Below are 27,703 nucleotides of genomic sequence, written 5' to 3' on the forward strand. Positions count from 1 at the left end.
AATTTCAGAGATGATGGGCATCGGGTATCGGTCCTTGATGGTTACTTTGTTAAGACCCCTGTAGTCGATGCATGGCCTCAACTCTTTGCTGTCTCGTTTAGGGATAAAAAACAATGAGGCTCCTGCAGGTGATTTAGAAGATCGGATAAGTCCATTTGCGAAGTTGTCATCGAGGTAACGCCTGAGTACTGCCTTTTCTGATAATGATAGAGGATACATCCGTCCGAAAGGAACCAAGGCCTGAGGGACCAGGTCAATACTACAGTCCTCAGGTCTATGCCGAGGAACTGCAATGGGTACCTGTTCTTGAAATACTTCCGAATATTCAGAAACATCCTGGAATACAATGAATGGAACTTTTCTCCGTAGCGCTCACCGTTTTAACAGTTTCATGTGATGGTTCCGGTAAACACTCCCTTTGACAGTACTTGGAGTGAAAGCTCATTAGATTGTTAGTCCAATCCACTGTAGGATTGTGTTTCAAAAGCCAACCGATACCCAAGATGGCAGGAAAATGTGCTACGCGGATAATGTCAAACTGTATCTGCTCCTTGTGTTGCTGAATAGAGACTTGGACCATCTCGGTGGTGTGGGTTATGAGCCCTGAACATAAGGGAGTACCATCCGCCCCTTCCACCTTCTGATCTTCTTTCTTGGCAATTCTGAGTAAACCCACCTTATCTGCCCACAGGGTGTCCAGAAAGTTACCTGCGGCTCCGCAATCCAATAGTGCCTGAGTATCGATTTCCTTATCTCTGAAACGAAGTTTGATTCCTATTACCATCAGTCGCTGCTCTTCGGATGACTTAGCAGAGGTTACCGAAAGAGTGGTGTAGGAACAAGGGAGAGCCCCTCGGTAGTCTGTCCCACCAACTACCGAGGGTGTTCGTTTCCCGACCTTCTTGGAGGCACACCCAGGCAATCCCTCAATAGATGATTCGCCGAACCGCAATACAAACAGAGATTTTCATCTCATTTCCTCTTCTTCTCTTCTGCGGTCAAAGGAGATCTGGTAGTTCCGATTTGCATGGGTTCCTCTCGGGCATTCCTTGTAGCAGGTGAGGAGGCAGGAGTGTGAGTGTCTGGGAATGAGGTTGAACTACGACTCTTCTTCCTTTCGTTCTTTCGTTCAGTTAAACGGAAATCGATTCATAGAACTGCCGCTAATAGATCCGAGAAAGAGTCAGGACGAGGAATCCTGTCAAGTTCGTCTTTAAGCTCTTCTCGCAATCCCCTGCGGAAAATCGTATACTGGGCTTGTTCTTGCCAACCAGCCTCAGTAGCCAATTTCTTGAAGGTGGATATGTAGGTGAGTAGATCGGAGTTACCTTGACGAACATCGAGCAAGTCCTCACTGGCTATGCGGGCACATTCTGTCTGAAAAAAGGTCTGTTTCAGAAGGTCTTTAAAGGGAGTGTAATCTTGTAGGACTGGATCGGACTGGGATACCAAAGGGGTTGCCCATGCCAAGGCGTTCCCGGTTAAGTGTGTTATCATAAAACCCACCTTAGCATGGTCCGTGGAAAAGGCATTTTGTCTGAACGTAAAATGTATATTGCAGGCTTCAAGAAATTCCTTTACCTTCCTTTCGGAGCCATCAAACTTCCCTGACACCAGGGGTAAAGTGGGTAGATCTGTAGACTGTTGTTCTCTAGCGGCTACTCTCTGCTGGAGAGCCGCGTTATCGGTCTTGAGTGTCTGGACCTCAACCTGGAGGGTCTGGACTGCTGCCACCAGCTCTTGTAATTGCTGTGGTGTGGTCATGTCTTCACTTTGGCGTTGCAAGCTGTCAAGACTAGCAGACACTTTTACCGGATTGATCTCAGAATCTGCTATATCCTCTTCACTGCTAGAATTACTGCACAGCCCCAAAAACCCTTCCTCCTCCTCACCTGATGAGGTAGAATAATCTAGCTTCTTTCTTCGGGATTGCCGTGCTGGAGTCTTCTTCTTTGTGAGCAGATATGGTCTGCCTCGAAAAGAAGCCACCGTGACTCTATATAGAGAAATTCACAGTGACTCCTCTCTGCGACAGCCAGATATATTTCAGGGGAAAAAGCCACGAAGGCATAAAAACCCCACGATGTTTCGAAGAGGGCTGTCGAATAGGCGGATCCGATGTGAGGTAATCTTCCAGTAATGAAGCAGAAGTCTCCGGGAGGGCTATCCAAGACGGAAGTGAGGATGGTAAACAACTTCACAAGCAGAAAACGAAGAAGAAGGAGAGGTAGGGATCCAGGAGGAAGTGGCAAGAACTACGGATAGACTAGAAGCTAGGAAATGGAATGAGGGAGGAAAAAGGGGAGGAAGGTGGAAAAAGGACTACTTAATAAACACAGAATAGAGCGCACGCAACACGGGAAAGCACAGTTGCAAGGCACAGATCCGTTGAGTAACTGAAGGTTTTATACCGGACTGCGGCCATGTTGGAAAAAGACTAGACCGCAGTGTAGCATTTCCGGGATACGTGGCGGAACAGTCTAATGGCATCGGAGTTTCCACCTCCGCCAGACTCGCCAGCTGCCAGCAGTCGTGACACCTAAGGAGTACAATCACACAAACAGTACGTGCAGACAAAGCACAGTACCAGTATTTTCCACTGGATACGTGGAAGGGAAAGCGCTAAGTTTGAGGGTTCAAAACTATCCTCAGTAACCTCTAAAATCACCACTTAAGCAAATCAGTCACCAGCTCTCCAAGAATAGTCATATAACTCCAACACGTATGGACGTATCACCACATAAATCCACAATTGGACAGTACCACTTCAAAATGTATACAGATGTCCAAGTAACCACATGAATGCACGAGCTTCTCTACCTACCCTTTACGAACGGGACACTGTAAACAGTTAGAATACGCCACCTGGTATCTAACTACAACCTGAATACGACAATGTTATTTGCAGCATCACAACAACTTTCAACAACTACTGTGCTACAAACATAGCTTCAAACACTTCCAAAGTATATGCAGTTACAGTACGCCAACAGGTACATAACTACCGTCAGAATTCTGCACTAGCAGGGACTCCTCCAATGGAGGCCACTATACTGCATACATTAGAAAGCAATCGTCATGGTGGGAATGCAATGATACGTCCATCAGTCCAAAGCACAGACTACCTGCAAATCTTGCAAATGCCTACTTAATATTCTTGAAGCTAAAATGTACTCATTGATGTACAAACGTACTATACCTTACTCCCCAGCACCAACCAGTACCTTCGTAAGTGGACAAAAAATGTTTTTCCTTCCACACTATCGACCTAAAGCAACATACCATACTGGAAGCAATGACGAAATGCAGTACAGTGTGTGTTGGACAATTTTATCCCCGATGAACCAAGGAGTACAGTCACGCAAACAGTATGTAAACACAAAGCACAGAACCAGTATTTTCCAGTGGATATGTGGAAGGGAAAGTGCTAAGTATGAGGGTTCAAAACTATCCTCAGTAACCTCTAAAATCACCACTTACACAAATGAGTCACCAGCTTTTCGAGAATAGTCATACAACTCCTACACATATGGACGTACCACCACGTAAATCTGTAATTGGACAGTACCACTTTAAAATGTACACTGATGTCCAAGTAACCACAGGAATGCACAAGCTTCTCTAGATACCCTTTACTAACGGGACACTGTAAACAGTTAGAATACAACACCTGGTATCTAACTGCAACCTGAATACGACAATGTTATTTGCAGCATCACAACTACCCAACTCAACCTTCAACAACTACTGTGCTACAAACATAGCGTCAAACACTTCCAAAGTATGAGCAGTTACAATACGCCAAGAGGTACGTAACTACCGTCAGAATTCTGCACTAGCAGGCACACCTCCAATAAAGGCCACTATACTGCATACAGTAGAAAGCAATCGTCATGGTGGGAAAGCAATGATACTTCCATCAGCTCAAAGCACAGACTACCTGCAAATCTTGCAAATGCCTACTTAATATTCTTGAAGCCAAAATGTACTCATTGATTTACAAGGAGGATTGATTATTGGCTCTGCTCCCCCGAGCTAGGCCCACAAACACAAAAATGTCACATATTACCGCGCACGCTGTCGGACCATTCACCGGTCCTCCTCCACTTGCAACTGGCGCACGCGGATCAAACCACTGGATGCTGGCGCATGCCCCCGGCTATGATAAAAGACGGAAAAGGGATTGAGCCACTGCGGAATGAAATAACAGAATTCTTTGAACGAAACAAGGGATCGGTAAGATCAGTGGCCTCTATATGGGAGTCATTTCAAGTTTGGCTGAGGGGACATTTGATGTCAATATCAGTGCGAGTATTACGCAAATTATGGAGGGAGCTAGATCAAGCTGAGCTCAGCTTAAATTCTCTTGAGGAGGCATACACGTTAACCCGAAGTACTGAGACCCTTAAACCTCTACAAACCCAACTCACAACATTTAGGGCCCTGGCAGAACGTGAGGTGAAGTATACCATACTCCCCACACATGCGCAGAGATACGGGGAAGGGAACAAGGCTGGCAACTTAATGGCTAACCGAATTAAGGGTGAGCATGACAGGGATATGCGGGCCTGATGGAGTTTTGCACACAGGACCGCAAAAGATATAAATGAGATATTTAGGGACTTTTACTCTGCTGTATGCAAACACAGATCAAGTCAAGCCGGTAGAAATTGACCACTACCTCGCTTCATTCCCACTGCCCCGACTAGAAAGGGAGGGGAGGGAATTGTTAGATCTCCCTCTTACAACAGAAGAGATAACACAAGCAATTAAAGACTTAACAGCGGGTAAGGCGCCAAGCCTGAATGGGCTCCCGGCAGACTTGTACAAAACATGTTATGCTGAGATAACCCCTACCCTACTGGCAGTGTGGGAGGAATCCCTAGCGGCTGGCGTGCTACCGGTCACGATGATGGAAGCCCTGATATCGGTACTCTTGAAACCACAAAAATCACCTCCTGACCCAGCCTCATACCGCCCACTATCCCTAATTAATACAGACACTAAAATGTTTTCCAAGGCGATTGCCCCACGCGCTTCACAGCCCTAAACTTGCTCAGATTCTTCGCCATCAGCTCACAACTGGACCCGAAAGCTAAAACAATTGCTGTAGCACTCAACGCCGAAAAGGCATTTGACTCTGTCTCTTGGGAATACATGTATGCCATCCTACGTAGAATGGGTCCAGGTTTTCTGGGATTCATTCAATTATTGTACAGGGACCCAAGAGCCAGAGTCAGAACAAACAAAACAATATCACCTGAGTTTGCACTAAACAGAGGTACGCGCCAGGGCTGCCCCTTATCTCCTCTCATATTTGCCGTTACTATTGAGGGTATGGCAGCATAACTACGACACAAACGTTCATGGCGGGGTATTCGTATTAGGGGTCTCCCTGCAGCTCATATCCTTATACGCCGATGACACCATGCTCTACCTAAGAGACCCCGAACAAAATCTCCCCCCAGTGATGCAGGAAATTGAGACGTTCGCGAAATTCTTGGGATATAAAATTAATCACTCTAAATATGAGATTGTCCCACTTACACCTGGAACGACAGCCTCTGAAGCCACAGTGCTGTTGGTCCCTGAGGTCGGCCAGATACTTAGGCATAATAATGGCCACGGACAAACAAACCCTATATGATTTGAATTACGCACCCTATTTGATGCTCCTTGAGTCCAAATCAGAGGTCTGGAACAAACTGCCGATCTCACTGTATGGCCGTGTAACCTTGCTCAAAATGGTCATACTGCCCAAATTGTTGTAGCTTTTCTGTAATATTCCGATTTGGCCTGGGAGGCCCTTCTTTGATAAACTCCAAAAACTCGCCTCCAGTTTTATATGGGGGGAGGGGAATAGTTGGGATGCCCTGGCACAAAATATGCGAACGCTTCGATACAGGGGGCTTGGTCACTCCAGACTTCAATATGCACATATCCAAGCAGAAAAGTTTGCAGCATCCCCCATGAATATGCAGTCCTTGATATTCGGCAAATATAAACAAAGCAGGGAGGGGATGGACCCAGTCTCCAGCACGATGCAGGCTTGGAAAGCGCTGTTCAAAAAAGTGTGATGGGCAGATCCATATTGGCCACATATCCCCTTATGGCACCATCCAGATCTGGTGCTTATGACTTTGCAAAAAAGTTGGGAGCCAGGGAAGGAAATGCGGGTCAGAGACCTGTTCCCAGAGGGTGGATTTGTAACTTTAGCAGAGGTGCAGGAGAAGATAGGAGCCAACCTCAACACATTGTTACAATATCATTGCTTGAAGGCGGCCTGTAGGGGTGAATGTGAGTCCTTCCCGGCAGCCCAAACATACATCCGTTTCTTTCAACAATTATGCAGTTAAATGAATTCCGGGGTGTCATATCCACACTGTACAATGCGGCCCAGCGACATGCCCCCTCTCAGAAAACAATGAAGGCTAAATGGGAGAAGGACCTAGGTATTACCATAGAGGACACACAATGGGCCTCATCACGAGTTGGGCTGTAGCCCTTAAATGCGGTGGTAACGCTATTACAGTCGCATTTAAGGGCTGGCCCTATCACGAGTTGGGCGCTAAATGGGCTGTTTTACCTCCAGCCTTTCTCTGGAGGTGAAAATCCCCCGTTTTCGGCTGTATTACCGCCGGCTGTATTAGCCCGCATAATTAGCGCTGAAAATTCCCCATTGAATCCAATGGACCCAATTGGGAATGCGGATTTACCGTTAACACCCAACTCGTGATCCGGCGGTAATACAGCCGGACCGGTCGGTGCTAGGGCTATTACAGTCGGCGGTATTACAGCCGGGAATACAGCCCAACTCGTGATGAGGCCCAATGGGCAAAATACTGCTAGTTTACCAAGACTATGGGCCTCATTACACAGAATGCGGTAAGGGTTTACCGGTACCGGTAAGGGCACCGGTACCGGTAAACCCTTACCGTCTTACTACGAGGTCCCTTTGCGGGACCCGACCTCAACGGCTGGTTTTACCAGCCGTTAAGGAACGGGCCCGCAAAGGGACCTTGGTGCTAATTACGGTACCGCAATTTGCGGTACCGTAATTGGCTCCTTCCCCATTCCCATTGAGCCCTATGGGGGCAAAAATGGGAATGGGGAAGTGCCTAGGTGAATGAGGAACACGGTAAAATACCGGCGGCAACCATGGCGCTAATAGCACCATGGTTACCGCATACCGTGTAATGAGGCCCTATATCTCTGTGTGCCAACTTCAGGTTGATACAGTTCAAACTCCTAAACCAACTGCACATAATACAGAGTAAACTGGCTAAATATGGCCAGACAGATCAGACCTACTGCCCTAAATGCAGAGTTCCGGAGGCAGACACGCTTCATATGTCTTGGCAAGGTCCTCCTATAAAAGCATTTTGGGAAGAAGTGGCGGCTAAACTTATGGACATACTTGATATACATATACCAGTTACCCCTCTGAAATATCTACTGGGAGATATAGGGAAAGTTTCGATCAAAGTACGTCAGAGTTTTTTCTGTGGCTGGGGCGGTTGCTAAATGCAATATCCTCAAACATTGGAAGGCAAAGAAAGCCCTGACTGTCAATGTGGCTCAAGGACCTGGTCTACACGTATGAAAGTGAAGTGCACTATGCTTCTAGCATATGGTCTTCTAGCAGCCCTAAAGACATTTGGGCACCCCTGCAGAACTTTCTAGCGGACGGAAGTGACGAAGAATGAGGGCAGGTGGGAAATCTATGAAATATGTGTCTATAATAATAATAATGCCTCATGTTGTATCACTTGCCATATACTGTCTCTCGTGGAAGTTGTTGTAGTGAATATTTAGGTTGTAAGCATGTAACTATCAGTTGACAAAATAAAATGTTTAAAAAGGGTCTCCCCAGCTCTTTCTCCCACCCTGCTCTGCATTTAATTTCCTCCTTCGAGGTACATCCAATTAGGACCTCATACAGTCCTGATATGGCATGCCTTTCCTCTGAGATATTTATCATGGTTTCCATGTGCTCAAGAATTCCCAGAACCCCGTTTGCTGCAGGCCACCTATTTTTTATTGTTTTTAATATGGAAATATGCATCAGGAATTGACCTTTATGTATGCCCGTGGATGTTTGCAGTTCAGAGAATGTTAACTGCTTGTCTCCTTCCCATAGATCTCCTACTGTCGCAATCCCACAGGGTTCCCAATGTGCCTTGACTCCTGCCTGCAGCCCCCTTTTGTCTGTCATTACTGCCGCAAGTGGCGTCTGTGGTGAGATCGGGTCCATGATCCCCATGGCCCAACAGGCCCTATGACAGACTTTAATGCCCAGGTTGACCAGGAATGGGTACTTCATGGGGTCCTGTGCGGGCACCCATACCATGTCCCTCAAGTGTAATTTCTCTATTGCGGGTTGTAGTAGGGCAGTATCAAATGTGGGTTTGTCTGCCATCCAATTTACTACATATTGTAGCTGACCTGCTAGGTAATACAATTCAAAATTGGGTATCCTCAGCCCCCCATGCTCATAGGGTCTTTGTAGCGTGTTCAATGCGACTCTATGCCTTCTGCTTTGCCATAAGAATGTATTGTCAGAACTCTCTAACGTGGGGTTTAAGGTGCAATTAAAATCTCCTCCCCATATCATTACTCCGTCCCTATACGGGCCCAGTCTTGTGTACAGATATTTTTAAAAAATTATTGCATCATGATTGGGCGCGTAGGTATTTACTATGTTCACTGTCCTGTTTTCCAACAGACTATGTATGATCACCATTCTGCCCTCATTATCTGCTTTAGTGTGCAGTACTTTGAACGGGGTCGAGGGGGCTATCCGTGTAAGAACAACTCTAGCCCATGTTGAGTAATTTGAGCCTGCTACCACCCTGCCTCATTTTCCAGCCAATTTTGCCAAATTCTGTTCGGTCAAATGGGTCTCTTGTAACATTGCAATGCCCACTTTGTGTCTTCTCAGGTATGTGATTACCCTCTGTCTTTTGGTATAGTTATTTAGACCCCGAACATTCCAGCTCATTATCTTTAGGTCTCCAGCCATGTATATTGCTACTATATGCATCAGGCTTCCCCCCTCACCTCAGTAATCCCCTCCCCTCCCATCCCACATAACATAACTCCCCATAACTGAAACTGTCCAGCTATGCACTGCATGCTTACACTTGATCCGCTTCCGCTCCTCGAAATTCAGCCAGTTGGCAGGTCTCCTGGTGCCCTGCGGATGAGTCCTACGATGTACCTACAAATAGAATTGTGGGGAAGCAGCGGACCCGTCTCGGTATGTCCTGTTTACAATCCTTCCAAAACTGAACTGTGTTGCTCCTGTAGTAAACTTTATCTTCGTGTTGCCATTATATTGCCCAATCAATATGGTGGTGTCCTTTCTCATCCATGTCCTTAAGGATCTAATCCTGCAATCTGAACTCTGTCCATCCAATCCTGTGCTTCTGTCGGTGTCTCGAAGAACAGGGCCTTTCCATTTTGCAGGATCTTGAGTCCGGCTAGGTAGATCAGCATGTACTTGAAGCCAGCTTTGCGTATCTTTCCTTCACCGTAATGAATTGCGCTCTTGTTTTCTGCATTTGGAATGTATAGTCTGGAAAGAGCGCTAGTTTGGATATGAGGCCCGTTGAACATTGCCGCCATTTCTGGGGAATGCCAGGATCTTCTCCCTGTCCTTGTAATTGAGGACTTTTGCTATGATTGGCCTGCGTGGAGCACCTGGCGGCGGTCTTCTTACTAGGGATTACTGGGTTAAGTTCTCTGGGCCCAGTTTCTGTAGCAGCATGTTCTCTATGTAATTGGTGGCACCTGATCCCTCCGTACCTTCAAGCAGGCCGACGATCCTGATGTTATTGCGTCTCGCCCTTCCCTCTGCGTCCTCTGCCCTGTCCTCCAGTAGTTTGACCTTTTGTTGTAGCACATTCACCTCCACATTCATTTGCACCATCTCTGCAGTGTTTTCTTTCATCTGTGTTTCTAGCTTGCTTGTTCTTTCGGCCAGGCCACGCACTTTTCTTGCCTCAGTAGGCCGACATCTCCCCTAACCTCCTCTATTTTGGCTTGCAGCACTGCAATGGCACGTAGTATTTGTATTTATTTTGTATATATAGCGCTTTACACAAAAGCGCTTTACAGTATAACAAAAAGAATACATGGAATATAATAAAATAGAAGCAAATTACAAACATGAAACAAGCCATTAAACCAGTATGTAGAACAATTTGCCTAGATAAATGAACGGAAAAAGGGTGGGGGAGGGCAAAGGGGAGAGATGAGGGGTTTCAGGACGGGGGGAATAAAATGAAGTTGCAAGGGGAGTGGAAAAATGAGGGAAGTGGGAGAGAAGTAAAGGGAGGTAGTGAGGGATGTCAGGGTGGAGCATGGAGAAGAAAAGATTTCAAGGAGGTGCGGAAGGAGGACTAGGTGGGGATGGTACGGATAGAGAGAGGTAGAGAGTTCCAGTGTAGGGGGGCAAGGAGCTGAAAGGAGCAGAAACGAGAAGAGGCACATGTGGATGGGGTAACAGTGAGTAGTAAGATATCGGCAGATCGGAGGGAGCGGGAAGGAGTGTAGAATGAAAGGAGAGAAGAAAGGTAAGGGGGAGCGAGATCATGAAGAGATTTAAAAACAAGACAGAAGAAGTGAAATTTAAGTTGGGAATGGAAAGGAAGCTATCCAAGGTAGGAAAGCGAGGAGTATCTGTTGGTTCCCTTGGTTGGCTGTTTCCTGCTGATCAGCAGCCTCTCCTGTGTTGGTGTTACCCTCCTTTTCCTTCCCTGGGCTGTCTTGGCTCCTGGCATAGAACTCATAGTAGTTTGCTTGCCTTTAGTTTTATTGTATCTGGCCGCCATTGTTGTAACTAATGCTCTTTCACAATGCCTTGCACACCTCTCAGGCTGAGTACTTTCTTGCGTGCTTGTTCGGTTTGATTTATGCTGCGGGGCCACTTCCGCTCCCTTTACTGAACAACTATAACCGGATCCTTTTTCTCCTACCTTGTGTCAGACTTAAGCAGTTCCCAGCTATTGTAGTAGTTAGTGATCTCTCGGCTGTGGTGCGTGGCCTGGGTCAATTCTGCAAGATTGCTGGTGTAATCGTAAGGCTATCTCGTCTCCTTCAACCAGCCACTTTTTCCTTGCTTCGGGAGTGGCTTGAGGGGGTTTTCTTCCCCACCTCAGAGTCTTCTTTGGATCTTGCCTTGCTGTGCCATGGGTGTTGCCAGGTTTATTCTGATGCTCAGTGGTCCAGGCTGATGTCCTCAGAGCCGTTTAATATTGTGTTGTCGATGTGGAAGGGGGGGGCTTGCCCCTTACTTGCCAGGTCAGGCCTGGGTAGTATATAGTCAGATGGGGCGCGTGGTTGCCACAGGCACCATTTCCTTATTTCCCCAAGTGATGGGCGTTCTATTGCGTGGTTCACAAACTCTTGTTCTAGCCCCACTACTTTCTAGGAGGCCATCCACACTTTCCTAGAGTGTCGCCTCGCAAAGCTGGTGGCTTCCCAGGCCCTTATTTCTTATAGATGCCAGCGTGCCTATGTCTCTTTGTGCCCAGCCCCCCACCCATTCTCTTTGGGTAATGTGTATTTGCGTGCCCCACAGCAGTGCCTTCAGTATGGCTGCAGTGACCTTTATATGTTGGCTTTTTGCGTGGGGCACAGGGGTGTGTTTGTTCTTGCCCAACGCACCTTCCCCTGCAGGGTCAGCGGCTCTCAGATAATTGTTCGCTGGGGCAGTCCACCAGTGGTTTCCCCCTCTCCTTACCGCTGATAAGCTCGAGTTTCACAAACTCGTCTCTGGTTTGGATTGCACGGCTGAAGCTAACGCCGCCCGACTTCCCTCCGCGATCTTCTCCTTGCGCCTCTTTATTCCTTCTCAAAGCCGGGTCCACACTGGCACCGCTCTGCTCGGTGGGCACACCCTCCTTTTCCAGTCCAAGTCTGCAGCCTTTTCTCCCAGTCGGGTTACGGTTCCAGCGCCCAGACCTCAGTGCTTGAGCCCAGGCTCCGATCTCAGACGTGTACACCAGCGCTCCACTACTGGGCGCCGTGCAAGCCTCGTTGCCCGTGTAAACACAGTATCTTACCCTCTGGATGTGTTGCCGAAGCGTAGCACTCCACAGGAATACCTCTCTGCTGTCTTGTAATATTCGTCCCTGTCCTGTGCTGTCGGCTAATTCCTCCGGCTCTCTCGTCTCACGCTGGTCTGGCCGCCATCTTTAGGGTCGCAATCGGCGGACAAAGTTCTTCTCTGCATATCTCACCAGCCATATACTTTTGAGACCCGGCGGGCAGATTCCTTGATGGGCTCACTGCTCTGACGTCCCTTTTAGTTAGTTTATGGTTGTTTTAAGTCAGTTCTGCAACACGTCGCCTTATCATTGTTTGGATCCTACGGAGCTCACACAGGGCACGTCTGCTTACATGGCCGTTGGCCATGGCCCCAGTACTTTGAACCTTCTTCAGTTTGCAACTTTTGTTCAACACAGTTCGGTTCCTTTATCGGTTCTCCCCTCGACTCACCGGCTGTGATGAACCGCTTGGCTTTCTTTTATCAGGAGTCAAAGCCGGTACCACAGTAGCAGGCGTCTCCCCCTTTCCTGCTTATCAGTGTAGACATGCACCATGTACCATTGACAACTGCTGCAAAACACTTGGGCTATTGTTTGCGGTCTTACGATTCCTTCTGTGGAAGTTTCTCGGGTCTGGCTTGGAAAGGGCAAGGTTGCTTCTCTTCTTGTTGCCCCTTTGGTTCGCGTCGTCTTTCTCCTCCTCCTGAACTGCAGTGCTGAGTTAGTTATCTCGTCGTGCGGTCTGCCTTGCTCATCCTGTGCTCTCTTGCTCCCCCTTTTATCCCTGTGGGGAATGGAAAGGGCTGTCAGGTGTGTGCCATTCTGGTCAATTGCCTGACTTTGCCTGACCCTTGTATTGGGACATGTCAGGTTAACGGCTATGGTATTAGTCCTTTGTCTTTCGTGGTGTGTAAAAGTGTTTGTGTTGGAAAGGGTGGGGGGCTTAGAGAGGTTGAGTGTCCTATATAGTAGGATAGGAAAGAGGGGTTAATAGAAGGAGAATACCGCGTCTCACCCGTTGGTATTCCCGTTCCACTCCCCGAGGACACCCCCTCATCCAGGTGACCCTCCCTCACTGGTCCACCCCCAGGAATTGGTTCCAATAGCGATGGCCGTATCCTGGTCACCTGGATGACAGATCCCTGGGGTCTAGTTAGGGAGACACCATCAGGTTTCTCACAGATCACAGTTGCAAAGATACACCACCGGAAAGACTAATGATTTGTCTTTATTAATCCGGAATCCGGATAACTTAAGAAAATTGCCCAGTATCTCCAACAGCATTGGCAGGTTATCCATCGGGTTACCCACATATAGCAACAAATCATCCACATATATGGAGACAATATGTCTCACACCTCCTGCCAATATCCCTGCTTCACTCATCTCCTTCCTGAGATACTGTGCCAGCGGCTCCAAAGCCATTGAAAATAATGTCGGGGAGATCGGTCACCCCTGTCGCGTCCTCCTACTCAACATCCACTGCAGCCACACCCAATCATTTGTCTTCACTCTCGCCATCAGCCTTTTGTATAAAAGCCGCAGGCACCGGCACATGTTATCCCCAAACCCAAAGGCCTTCATTGCATCAAAGGAAGCTAACGCCATTTCCCCCTTAGAGTCTTTAACCTGGTCCATCACGTGATGCAGCGGCTCAGGTTCTTAGTAGTGTTACGGCCCCCTATAAATCCGCACTGTTCGGGATGTATCAATATCGGAGCCACCCTGGACAATCTACTAGCCAGGATCTGCCCTAGAATTTTCACATCAACATTTAATAATGAGATAGGGCGGTAAGGTGCACAGTCCGGGGGGTCTTTCCGTGCCTTCAACAGGACAGTTATCACCGTCTCCCTCATTGAAACGGGGAGAAACCCTGACTCAAAGGCCTCGTAATAAGCTTTCTTCAGTCAGGGGACCAGAAGGTCAGCATATGTGCAATAGAGCTCCACCGGAAAGTTATCTCCACCAGGAGATCTCCCCTTCTGCATGGAGTGAAGGGCCATGCTTATATCTGATTCCTCCAGTCCTTCCCTGAGATCCTCAGCTAGGATGGCAGTTGAATGAAATGTAGTAATTCATTTGCATCTACTTCCGAGTACGTACCCTCACTAATATATAAGGTTTGATAGAAGAGTCGGAAAACCTCATTGATCTCCTCCTGAGTGCTGAATATATCTCCTGAGCCTCGCCTAATCTTTGTTTAGCATGCAGAGGCTGTTCCCGATGGATCACCCAGGCTAATAATTGTCCAGCCATATCCCGCTCCCCATGAATCCGCACGTTCTGCCTATCCCTATCAAACTTCGACAATGATTCCTGTGTCACTCGATGGGAGACCAAGACCCCTGTCAGCTCTCCCCTGCCGGTCGCCCCTCCTCCATGCCCTTCTCCAAGTCTGATAGTGTCCCCTCTATCTTTCTCAGCTCCTCTTGCAGTGTCCTCCGGACTCCAGTGATTTTGGATATGCAAACCCCCCCCTAATCGTGATGTTGAAGGCCTCCCATAGGATCCCCTCCCCCTCCACTGATCTCTCATTAATGTCAAAGAACCACACTATGTCCTCCTGCATTGTTTCCCCAAACGCCACATCTTCCAGGGACTGAGCTACTAAGCGCCATAACCGTATCTATGATCGCCGCTGCAACCCTACCAACTGTGATTCTCCCCAAGTATTCCATGTTATCAAAAGTATGTAAATGTTTAGCCACCACAAATATGTAATCCATGCGAGAATAGAAACCATGTATTCCTTTAGAGTAAGAATAACCCCTCTCTTGCCCATGTGACTCTCGCCACAGTTCCACCAAGTCCAGATCCCCCACTACCCTCTGCAGTGATGCTGCCTGCTGTTTTAATAGACCAGTCTTCCCCGTGCTATGCAAATCCGAGTCCAAGAGACAATTGGAATCCCACCACCCCCATAAAAACAGCCCCTCCTTATGCCCTCCCACCAGACTCAATACCGACGGAAAGTATTCCTTATCGTCTACATTGGACGCATAGGAATTGACCACACAGAGATCCCTCTCCTCCAGTTTACAAATGACGAGTAGGTTGTCCCCACCATTGCCTCCTCCCCAACATTTCCGGAGAGAATCCAAACTTTTCCGCACTATATCGGTCTCCTGTAACATGGCCAACTGGACCCCATGCCGCTGCAGAAACCCCCAAACCCATTTTCACTTGAGCCGATTGCCTAAATCCCAGACATTCCTGGTCCCAATTTTTAGATAGTCACCTCCCATGCCTGAGTCATCAATAGGCCCATCTTTGGATGTCCACCTATCCTACACACACACTGTACAAAAACAAACGTCTCAATCTGTATCATCAACTCAACTATAAACCTCAGCCTACCAGGCAAACGTGCCCCAACTGTTTGCACAACTAACCCCACCCCAACCTGCCCAGCCACCCCCAGCAAAACCCCCTTCTCCTCCTTTCCCAGCCCTTCCCTACCTCTTCCCTCCCCATCAACCACACCCAAACCAGTGTGCCAACCCACTTGCAGCCCCTTCCTACCTTCACCACCTCCCCCTCCCACCTCACTTTCCCCTGAACTAGAACTCCCCCCTAACATCCCCTTCCTCCATGCATTCCCTCCCACTACTGAGCACCACCTTACCCCCAGCACTCCTAACCCACCGGTCACTTTCTCCACACTACTCCCCCCTCTCGAGGTTGAATGACCCTCAGTCCCAGGGTACTCTCCCTCTCTCCCATGTCCCGCCCATCAATATGATCATCCTTCGCTTCCCCCGTCCCAGGACCCTCAACAATTGTCAAAGTCCCGGGGCGAACCCCCATAGGTCAGACCCAAACCCGTCTCACCCCTAATCCAGAATCAATCTCCCTACTGCAAGGCCCCCTCCTCCCCCACCCCCTGTGAGCCCGGGCGCTGTTGCATTGATTCCAACCAGTTCCACACTTCCTGTGGGGATGCAAAGAACCAGGATTTGCCATCTGCGGTAACCTTCAATTTATCCAGAAAAAACATTTCTCGAAGGCTCTGTCTCACTGCATCATAAGTTCTCCGTTATCAATGTACCTCCAATGGGAATTCTGGGAAGGTGCGCAGCCTTGTATTACCCACTTCATAGTAGCCAACCTTGCGGGACTCCTACAGGATAGCATCTCTGCCCTGAAAATTCCGAATTTTGCGCACTATTACTCTTGGTGGGCCCCCAGGCCACGGAGCCCTACCTGCCGCCCTGTGCACCCGTTCAAATGTAAAGAATTTAGAAAGTCCCTTCACATGTAATGTCTCCAGGATAAGGTGTCTACAAATAACTCCACGCTAGGCCCTTCCACCCTCTCCGGGCCCCCCCCTCCACCAACCGGATATTGCAACCTCTGAATCCTCTGCTCTCGCCTCCAATGTCCTAGTTGGTCCCACAAGGCCTGCCACCTGGTTCTTCATATGTTGAAGGTCACCCTCCACTGTACTCACTCTCTGTTCCACTTCAGTGACCCTTTCACCCATCTTCCACAGATCCGCCCTTACGAGGGACGCATCCACCCCCCACCTCTTTAAAACTCCCTTCAAGGAAAACTTTGGTGGCCTGAATAGACGCTATTAGGGCATCTAAGGGTCACTCCTCTGGCTCCCCCAACTCCAGCAGATCCTTCCGACACCTGACCTGTCTCCTCATGCTTATGTTGACAGCCTTTGGGATCCGTATATTTATACATCTTCTGCTGACCTTTCACCATTGTCACCGGCGTCCTCAGGCCAACACCCCCCAGCAATTCAAGATCTACCTCCCCTCCCGCATGCGGGGAGATAGAGATCTGCCTCTCCGCACTTACCCCATCAATCTTTGGATAACTTAGAAGACAAGTCCAATGGTTCAGATGAGCAGCTCCCACTGCCCTGCACCGAACCTCTCTGCACCACCCCAGTCGGGGCTCTCGGGTAGGCCCACCTCATGAGGCACCCAACACCTCCTCAGGGACCACCACCAGCAAGGCTACCTAGTTCGTATCTCGAACCCTGGACTCAGGACCACCTGCAGGGGCTGCGCAATCACTCCTCCTTTCTTCTGGATGGTCAGCTGTGGGACTGCTCGTCCGGATCCTCCACTCCCTCCCTGGAGCCTTCCAATCAGGGGCGTCGTGCAACCCACCTCTCACTCCTTCAGAAGGGGGTGAAGAGGTCATGCTCCACTATTCCTTCCTTCAAAGGCCAAGAATCCACTCTCAAGCTCTGCACACTCTCCGAGTCTTTGGGGCTCCTCGCCTAGATTGCTCCTTGTTTGCTGTAAATCTGGGGGTCTGCACTCTATTGTCTCTATCAAGCCGCCATTTGTAAATACACTCCTGCAGATCTTGTGATCGGGCGCCCCCCGGTTCACATCACCCTTGCGCCTCCTCGTTCCACAGCGCTGCTCTGGGGCAACCTCCCTGTGTGAAGCCGGGCTTACCCGGGGGAAGAGATCCACCTCAAGTCCCTCCCTCGAGGCACCGGGCCCAGGGCAGCCTTATATTTAGACAAATCTTGTCCATGATCCGGATTGCCCAGTGTTGGTCGCTGGCGTTCCTCTCCTCCCATGCCAGCGAACGCAGCTTCCCCCGGCCGCCTCCTGGAGGACCACCGTACTCACCGTCTGCTTCCCATGCAGGTGCCCACTTCCTTCTCTGTTGCGGTCGGGTGGCCTCACGCCCTCCTCCCTGCTCCAAGGCACACCAGCATGTCCCTTCTAAAGTCAGCCCTGGCGGCTGCTCCTCATGTCGGTGGCCATTCTTGAGTCCTGGGCCTCTTGCTGCCTGCGTGGCTTGATGGCCACCACCAACGCCACAATCTCTATGCTGCAAAAGTCGGCCGAATCATACCACCAGGGTTGTACAGGTCTGGGCTCGACCATGGGGGCACAATTTTGCTCCAAAAGCCGGATTTCTGCAGGATGTAAACAGACGTTCCAGGTGCTCCGGTGAGGTACATCCTCATGCTCTGGCTGCTGGCCACGCCCCCCCTTCCAGTGTTATATATAAGAATTTGCAAGGCCAGCAATGCTGGAGACTATAGTTACAGGTAAGTAGGTTTGATTTACTCACCTTAGTGTCTACAGTACTCCTAGCCCATATTCCCCTTTCCTCATGTGGCCCGCTCTCCATCCCTCCTATAAAAGATGCTGCACTAAATAATACTAAATTATATGACGGCCGGTTGGGGTCGGGCGCATGCTTGAGCAAGCACCCATTCTGGCCATGGCCAGACATGGGCCTGAAAGGATTAAAAAAAATAATAATCTGCTGGCCTGGCAGGATTTTTTTAACATTAAAGTTGCTTTGCATAATGCTCCGGTTCTGCCCCCTTAGATTACTATTTTCCGCAAAATGAAGGAAAGGGAACTATGAACTAGGAGCACAGTGGTTAACTACAATGAGTAACCTGTTCTATGTGATGCAAAGTAGACATACTGAGGTCTGGAGGGAGAGTGTTCTTTGATTTAGTAAAAGTGCATTTTGTGGCTTGCTGCATGTTCTGACCCCCAAAGATGCACCCATGATTCTGACAACCTTCTGATACTGTCTTGAAAACCTGTGTTTGTTTTTTAAGTCGTGTGATAAATCCCGACATTTTACTGTTTAATCCTATAGTTATTCAGACGTTCGAGCCGAACGAAGGCGGGAACTTGGCATTGAAGATTCTCCACTACCGGATGATAAAGTGAGCCCCAACCGTTTGGTTTTGTTTTTTATCAGAACATCATCGAATAGTGATATGTTTTATATTGTATTACTATACATTTGTTTAACCCACTTACTCCTACGTCCCGTCTCCTTTCCTCTATACTGTATGGGCGTCCCTCGCCAGGGATGGGAAAACTGAACATTTTTCAACAGAAAAAATGGTCTTCCCCATTAAATGTAGATGCGCGCTGGGGTGCGGCCCTGGGAACATGCGCTCCCTGACTCCGCCCACCGGCGCCACTCCTCAGTCCTCTTTTCGACTTCGACGGGAGCGGACCGCTTTCACCAGTGCTCCTGGCTTAGGCCTCAGGCCTTGTAATTCCATGTGCTTTTTCCCTTTTCTATATAGCTATTATCAAAGTAATACTCTGTCCTCTGATGCCACGCTCCTCCCCGGAGCATGGCCACAACGGCGGGTTTCAGCAGGTACCCGGCCTACGAGGGTTCCTTCCCCACGTTGGATCCTCATGCGATTTCCCTCCGGTGCCTTGGCCCGACCACAGCTGGGATGGCTATTCTGCGTGCGATGCACTGACCCCGCGCTCATTGAAGAACTGTTAAGCCAGGTGGAGGGAGCTGTGTGAAAGATCAACACCAGAAGACATCAAGGCATATGTGAGGAGGAAGACCAGGCCTAAGGTAGGTGCCCTGTTCTCCTCTGCACCCCTCAAGAGCGACTCCTTCCATGGGAAGCATCCAAGTGGGAGGGGCCTTCCAGGTCCTGAGACCAGCAAGAGCTATGGGCCAACATGTCGAGGGGTCCCAGGATCCTCCCGGTCCCACCGCTGAGGGTCCGCAAGGCTGTAGTACCGGGGATCTCCCCGAGGTGCTCTGCTTTAACACCAGGCTCGCACCCAAGGGGGCACCTACACGCAGCCTTAGCACTACCGGCGTCATGGCCAAGGGCACGTCGCCTCCCACGTCTCTACCTGAGGTGCAGAGTAGGTCTGAGCCGTTGCTCTTAAGCGTGCAGGCGGAGACTGGGCCTAGCTCATCAGGCACCACGCAGTAGGCACGTGGCGGTGGGCATGACAAAATGGCCGTCTGTCCAGTCGAGATGGCGGTGCATCCTGAGCCTCCCCACACCGGCGCGCAGGCATGGGAACACACATCTAGATGGGACTAGACAATGCCAGTAACCTGGTCCACATCATACCAACCACATCCGCACAGGGGCGTTGCACAGACCCTGGCTTAGTGCGACAAGGGGCGCCAAGAACACAGCAGGCACAGGGACCTGTTCCCACACAGCCAAGCCCCTCACCAGCATGCGAGGCTAGGTTTTTTGAAAAGTTCATCACCTTCATGAAGTCGCCTCAGATGGGCAGCATCCTCAGGGGGGTCATCAAGGAAATGCTTCCTCCGGTACGACCTCAAGGTCCGAGCGTGGTCCAGACCCCGGCACCGGTTCAGGCCCAGGTTCCCACGCTTCCACTGCTGCAGGTAGTCACAGCAGCTATGCCACTGGCGCAGCCCCCTCCGCAGTCTCCGGCACTGCCAGTCAGCACTCCACAGCTGCCCGCACCAAGCACACCACCACCAGCTCCCGACCTGCAGGGAACAGCGGTAGACACAGACGAAGTGGAAGGTCAGGATACTCCCTCCTCAGCTAAGGCTTTCTATGAGAGGCTGGCAGGTTTGGCCAAGTACCTGGGGAAAGCACAGCCCCAAATTGAACACCCTGAGGTGGAGGTCTTGGCAGAGGTGTTGACCATCCACCCGTCCAAAAGAACTGGCATCCCTCTACAAAATAATGTAGAATCCTTGGCTAAAAAGGACTGGATAAAGCCGCATTCCACACAGCCTACGAATAAGCAGCGTGATGTCAAGTATAGGCAGGCGGAAGGGGACACACTCATACTATCTGTGCACCACCAACCTCATTCCTCTGTTATAGCTACGGCCTCCATTTACCTTTATATATCTTCATCTGCCTCTACATCAGCCCTCCTAGGGAAGGAGGAAAAGCTGCTGGAGTCATATGGCAAAATGATCAACTCTAATGCTCCACCTGCGCCAGGCCAATGCGGACACCATGTTGGCAACGGTCAACCAAAAGCTTTAGTGGGAGATTAGGGACTTTCTCCCGGTTCTCCCTGCGCATAGTCAGGCCAGATTCAGGGCAGGATTGGCAGAGGCAAAGATAGTGGCCCAGGATATCATAGAGTCCACTGTGGCACACATTGACACCGCAGGCAGAGCTATCTGTGTCGCCACCGACATGGGGAGGACAGCTTGGCTCAAGGCGGCCAAGTTTAATCCTGATGTGCAGGAGTGCATTCTCGACCTGCCATTTGACGGGGGTGACTTGTTTCACTCGACTACGTACGAGGAGCTTGATAAAGAGAAAAACAGCTCCCAAACAGCCAAGTCCTTATCAATCTTGACAAAATCTGTGCCCAAGGCCTATTGCCAAAGTCACCAACGCTCTGACCTTTGGTGGCTTCAAGGGCTTTCAGGAGTGCTCCACTAGACAGCTCGACAGGACACCCAGCCAGCATAGGCGCAAGCAGCACAAATCTTCTCACAAGGGGTTTTTCCAGTCCCCCTCCCAGGCACCAGCTTCAGAAAGAAAGAAACTGTGATGGTGCCATCCAGATCCACAAGTCTATGGTGGCGGACAGGCTTGTCCTTCACATCTATTCCTGGGGGGCAAGGTTTGTGGACCCATGGATTCTATTGGTAGTGTCCATGGGCCTCAGTCTGCCAATACCTCCATTTCCTCTTTCCTCCCCTCCACTCCCACAGATTGGGACGGCAACTCTTCTGGCGGAAATCTGCTTGCTCATTGCGAGTCAAGCGGTGGAGGAGGTTCCAGCTTCACAACGAGGCATGGGCTTCTATTCCTGTATGTTCGCCATACAGAAAAAGAACCAGGCTGTCTTGAGAGTTGGTCTAGACCTCTCTTCCTTGAACCTTTCCCTACCCCTTAAAAGGTTCAAGATGGTTAACTCCAGCACTCATTGCGGAGACACTGTGTGGGGGAGACTGGATGTGCTCCCTGGATCTGAAGGATGCTTACCTGTACGTCCCGATCTGGGAGCCCCCATCGTTCTTTCCTACGACTCAGGGTCATGGGTTTTCATTTCCAATGCAAGGTCCTCCCTTTTGGCCTCAATTCGACCCTGAGGGTCTTTACAAGGTTAATGAATGTGGTAGCAGCTCTGCTCAGGGCAGAGGGCCACCACCTTTATCCATACCTCGGCGACTAGCTCGTCTAAGCAGAGTTGCCAGAGGCAGTACACCGGACAGCTTCAGCATTTATGCACATGCTATACGATCTGGGGTTCTCTATCAACCTCCAGTTACTTCCCACTCAGTCCTTGCATGTATTAGGTCAACAAGCAGGGAGGTACTAGGTCCCCTTCCCTCTGCAGGCTGGCTCTCAACATATGGGAGTGGGCACTGTCGAACAACGTTTACTTATCAGCAGTCCACCTTCTGGGGGAAACCAACTTGGAGGTGGACAGACTCAGCAGGCTGGGGGTCGACAACTACGAGGGCTGGTTGAACCAAGAGGTCCTGGGGGAGATTTTCGACAGGCGGGCCTCCCTCAGGTAGACCTATTCACCAACACGAGCAACAAGAGGTGCCACCAGTTTGCTTCCTGGATGGGACAAGCAGGGGATCTCTGGGGGATGCGTTGCAGATTACTTGGAACAACATGAATGTATACGCCTTTCCCCCCACTCCGCTGATTCACTGGGTCATCTGCAAGGTCAGGGAGTCACAGAATCTTCGACTCATCTTGATAGCGCCATGGTGTCCAGCCATACCTTGGTTCTCGGAACTCCACCGACTGTGGGAGCAGCCTCCGGTACACCTCCCATTGGGTCCCGCCCACCTGCTCTGCTCTCCCAGCTAGGGGGCACAGTGGTTCAACCCGCTCCACAGAAGTTAGCACTGACAGCCTGTTTCATCAACAGGTCACCCTGAAGCACCTAAACTTCTCACAGGACAACCTTGCTATCATCCGAGGGGCAAGAAGCCACTCCACCAGGAGGCAGTACAAGAGCAAGTGGACGAGGTTCTGTCACTGGGCCAAGACAGACAGGATACTCAGGTGTGCAGGTAGACACCTGCCGTACGTATCTAGCGGCCATAGGGGCCACAAGAACTCTGGAGACGACATATTCTCCTCCTCCAGTCCGGTGGTTAAAAGGCACTTGGCGGGCCTGACCAGATTATATCATCCATTCAAGCATCCACATCCTGCCTGAGACCTTAACGTGGTGCTGGGCGTCCTGGCCCACAAACCCTTCAAACCCATGGCATCCACAGACATCAGGCTGGTTACTATAAACACTGCCCCACTGGTTGGCCTTACCTCAACAGGCCGGATCAGTGAAATTCAGGCGCTGGCGGCTTCTGAGCCCTATACCACATTTCACCGGGACAAGGTGGTGCTTAAGACGCACCCTGCATTTCTCTCTAAGGTTGTGTTATCCTTTCACCTTAACTAGGAGATGGTACCTTCAACATTCTTTGCGGATCCAATTGACGAGGCTCAGAAGGTATTCAGCTGTCTGGATGTCAGGCGTGCTCTAAGATTTTACCTGGACAGGACGAAGAGCTTCTGTAAATCGGATGCCTTGTTCATCACTTTTGGCAGGTCAAAACCAGGCTGTCAAGCCTCCAAGGCTTCAATAGCAAGGTGGATGGTGATGGCCATCAAGGAGGCGTATGAGGGGCAGCACAGGTCTTTGCCAGCAAACATGCACACCCACGCCATCAGAGTCAAGGCCACAAAGCGGCTACCTGTGCTTCCCCATCAGCCTTTTGCAAACACTACTGCTTGGATGCTGGCCCCAGATCGGAACGCAGCATTTGGCGAGGCAGTGTTGAAGAACTTGTTTTCTTAGAGGGGCAACTCTCCTCACCCAGGCAGCATTCAGTTGTAATCGCCCACACAGTATGGAGGAAATGGGATGGGACGTAGGAGTAACTATAAGTTACTCACTGTAGTGACTAATACTCCTAGTCCATAGCCTCCTTTCCTCCATACGTTCCTCAATCCTCCCCCGTAACAACTCAGTTTCATTAGGCAATTGTAATATTGTCGACACGTCAAAGGGGACTGAGGAGTGGCGCTGGTGGGCAGAGTCCGGGGAGCGCATGTTCCCAGGGCTGCGCCCCTGCACGCATCTAAATTTAAAGGGGAAGACAATTTGTTCGGGTGAAAAAGGTTTTGTTTTCCCGTCCCAAGCAAGGGACCCCTATATAGTATGGCGGAAAGGGGACTAGAATTACGTTAGTCACTACAGTGAGTAATTTATAATTTGAACATTGTCACTGGAGTAGTCAAGGCAATCAGGAACTCAGAGTCCAAAGACATTTTTTTTTGCGAGCAGATCTCTGGGGCTGCTAACTCCACGGGTAAGCTATTTCAAATTCTTAAATCAGTGGAAAAACCTCCATCTCTCCCCACTTTCCTCCTCCACCCCCCCCCCACCCCTTTCAACCTTTGGTTGCGAGAGTGTCCAACTCGATTTCTTTGACAAAATTCAGAAAGCCCAAAAGGCCATCAGCCTATGCCAGGCCTCCCCTGAAGCAGAATCTGCCATGAACAATTTAGATATCCCCATCTCACCGGAGAACAAATTTAGGTTTAGTCCTCTCACTTTAGAGGAAACGAAGAAGCTCCTCTCTCTCAGGCAGTGAACCTGCTCAGAAAACATTCTACCACCAAAAATCGTGCTAGGAAACACCGACATTTTCGCCCCACTTGTCTTTTTCTGCAGAATGATAACTACTTCTTTTAGAGACAAAAAAGTCCCAGCAGCCATTAAGGTAATGACGGTCACTTCTCTGGTAAAAATAAAAGCCAGGACTTGACCAAAAAGATCCATCTAATCTCCAACCAATCACTAATTGCAATCTACTCCTGAAAATCCTTGACAAAGTAGCGACTAAACAGCTGCAAAAATATGTGGGCAAACAAAATCTGCTCCACGCACAACAATCTAGGTTTAGAGGTTCGCACAGCACTGAAACTGTGCTGCTCGACCTCCAGACTAGAATGTTGAACATCTTGGAAAAAGGAAACACCGGCATGCTGATGCTTTTAGACTTATCAGCAGCATTTGATCTGCTAGATCATCACAAACTCCAAGAAGCACTGGCATTATCGGGAAACTGCTCCCAGGTAGCCATTGACTGGATTTCCTCCTTTCTGACAGATCGCAGCGCAAAGATTCATTGGGGCGATTCATTTTCTAAACCCATAGATCTAAACTGTGGTGTGCCCCAGGGAGCCAGCATGTTGCCCCTCCTTTTAAACTTATATCTCCAATGTCTCTGCTTCCTACTCAACAACTTAGGTGTGCTATTTATTAATTTTGCAGACAGTACCCAGCTAATAATAGAACTATGCGGGTGTCATAATAAAGACAGCTCTACGGTCAGAAACATCTACAACATAATCGAGGCCTGGATGAAAACAAACTGACTCTGCTTAAATAGCAGAAAAACAGAGTTTATGATCTTTGGATCTGTCCAGGCCAGGGCCAAACTCAGCCCAGATTACGCTGAGTTTACTATAAAAAAAACTCCAATATCCCAGTTGCTGACAAAGTAAAAACATTGGGTGTGCATTTGGAAAACTATGCTAGGAGCAAATGCCCACGTAGCTTACTTTAAGAAAAGCTGCAGATACTACCAGAGATGACTCTGGCACATTAGACCAATTCAAACGAAAAAAAACGGTATGACAATTGCCAGAGCCATCATTCTTTCGAGGCTTGACTACGGAAATGCCTTGTTACTGGGATCTAGCAAAGGTTGCATAGCCCAAAGTGAAGTCATTCAAAATGACGCGGTGAGGGTCATCTAGAGAAAATCTAGAAGAGACCACGTCGCAGACGACAGAAAAGCTATACACTGGCTTGCCTTAGAAGATCGTATCACCTTCAAGTCAGTCGCAATTGTTCATCACTTTCGCTATGGCACTGCCCTAAAATACCTAAAGGAGCAAATATCACCATATCAACTGGGACGATCGCTGGGATCATCGGATTAGGGCCTAGTGGAGACCACCCGCGTCAAAAAAGCAAATGGACTGGGACGTTCCTTTCCAACCAAAGCTTCCTTAAAATGGAATAAACTTCCAGTCACGCTCAGACTAGAACCCAACTTTCTCGTATTCAAAAAGAAACTAAAAACTTTACTCTTCAAGTCATTGACTTAGTGCTCTGACGTAGGAAAGGCCGCCCCCATGTCTTATCTCCACCTGATTTTGTTTGTGGTTGTTTTTATGTTCGCGCCCTGATGCCTGCGGGCTGCGTTGTGCTAGTAATAAATAAAATTTAAAATAATTTTAAAAAATGTGTACTTTACTATACTCCAGGGAGACTTTAAAAATGCAGTAGTTCTTCTTTACTAAAGAACCCTGAAAAAAGCAAGAAAGGCAGTTTTAAATAAAAACAAATTACAAGAGCATATAACCTCAATAAACATCCTTAATTTTGTCTCTCACACTCTATTTCTTAATTTGTTGATGCTAACCAGCAGTGAGATGAGTTGTCTTGCTATTTTCTCAGTCTTGTGATCATTTACTTTTTTACAATCTAAAAAAGACTGTTTAGTTGGCCTGCAGCTAAATGAAAAATATTTCGGCAGATGGTTCATAGCTGGTTCAAAGGCTTCATGTCCTACAGCTGCGCCCCGTGCGATGTCCTTTCATTCAGCGTCCATGAGTCATTGGAGTCTGTTGAGAAATCCTTCCTCCTACCTAAAGCAGGTGGTCCTGGTAGAACATAGGTCTTCTGTCACACTGTCCATTGCTTCAAATCTGATTCCTCCCACAGGCATGAGAATAGACACCCCTGAAGCCATGGGCATCGCACCTTATTGCACTCACCACTAATAATCAGGCAGCAATGCTGGGAGTGAGATGGATATGTCAATAGATATGGGCATAGGCTTTCCCCATTGCTGATTGTTACAGCCTCTGACATAGAAGAGGGCCATGCAAGATTGTTCACTGGGATGTAGTCACATGTTTTTGGCCGAGTGATGGTCTTGAGGAAAAATGGGGCCAGGTCCACCACTTCTAAGTGATGCAGGGCCCCGAGGAGGAGAAAGGTGGGTTCTCGGAACACCCCAACCCATCACCAGCCAATTAAGAAGTACTGCTGCATCAACATCTTAGGGACTCCATGAGGGAGGAAAAAAGGACCCTTGTAGAGCGAGGAACCATGAAAGGGCAAAGGAGGTGGATGAAGATCAGCCATTTCAAGCCAGAGTCAAGGAGAACACATTATATTTTTTGGTGCCATCTAGGACACTATGGGCCCCATGATAATGTCACGGTACCTGCCCCCAGACACCAGGAACAGACCAACCAGCCCAGGGTATTGGCACCCATGGGGACCTTCAAGGTCCTAAAGGATTCCCTAAGGGATCCCTGGACTCGGTCCAGGCGCCGTTGGCGCCAGGCTCATGCTGCCATCTCAAGTAAGGCAGGTTTCAAAGGGAGAGAACCACGTGCAGACCAGTCTGAGGCAGGCTGAAGGGACTACTTTACCAAGGGACTACTTGCTAGGGTGTGGTTGGAGGGACTACTTTACCTGGGAACTACTTCTTGAAGGTTATATAAACCACGCCTTCAGTACAGAACACGCTTTGTGTTATTCTGCACTCCTGCAGCGTAACGCTCACCGTGTCCGCAAACTCCAGGCCTGTATTCAGCCACGCCCATCCGTCCTCTCGAGTTACCTTCAAGGAAGAAAGAGAAAGAGAGAGAAGAGAACAGAACAAGACTCTTACCTGATGCTCCATCTCGGTCGCTCTGGAGTCACCGCTTCTGCCTGCAAAGCTGCAAAAGAAAAGACACCAGGTTAGCAGCGCTCCGCTAATACTTACCAGAAGGCTGCTCATCCCAGCGATTCATACAAGGACCATCACTCGATCACCGCTCCATCATCCGATCGCTGCTCCGGAGCTGCCGCATCTGT

At 49.2% G+C, this 27,703-nt stretch overlaps 1 protein-coding gene across 11 annotated transcripts in view; it reads left to right on the forward strand.

The window, feature by feature from the left end:
* CLOCK (clock circadian regulator) overlaps positions 1-27,703 on the forward strand; it is a 2,930,945-nt gene that overhangs the window by 1,908,621 nt on the left and 994,621 nt on the right. For all 11 annotated transcript variants that reach the window (XM_069631637.1, XM_069631640.1, XM_069631638.1 and 8 more), the window contains one exon: positions 18,657-18,726. In XM_069631637.1, coding sequence (XP_069487738.1) covers positions 18,657-18,726 — 70 coding nt within the window. The remainder of the gene's footprint in view (positions 1-18,656; positions 18,727-27,703) is intronic.

This window comes from Ambystoma mexicanum, chromosome 6q (assembly GCF_040938575.1).
Source record: "Ambystoma mexicanum isolate Mex_15411 chromosome 6q, UKY_AmexF1_1, whole genome shotgun sequence".
Taxonomy (NCBI): domain Eukaryota; kingdom Metazoa; phylum Chordata; class Amphibia; order Caudata; family Ambystomatidae; genus Ambystoma; species Ambystoma mexicanum.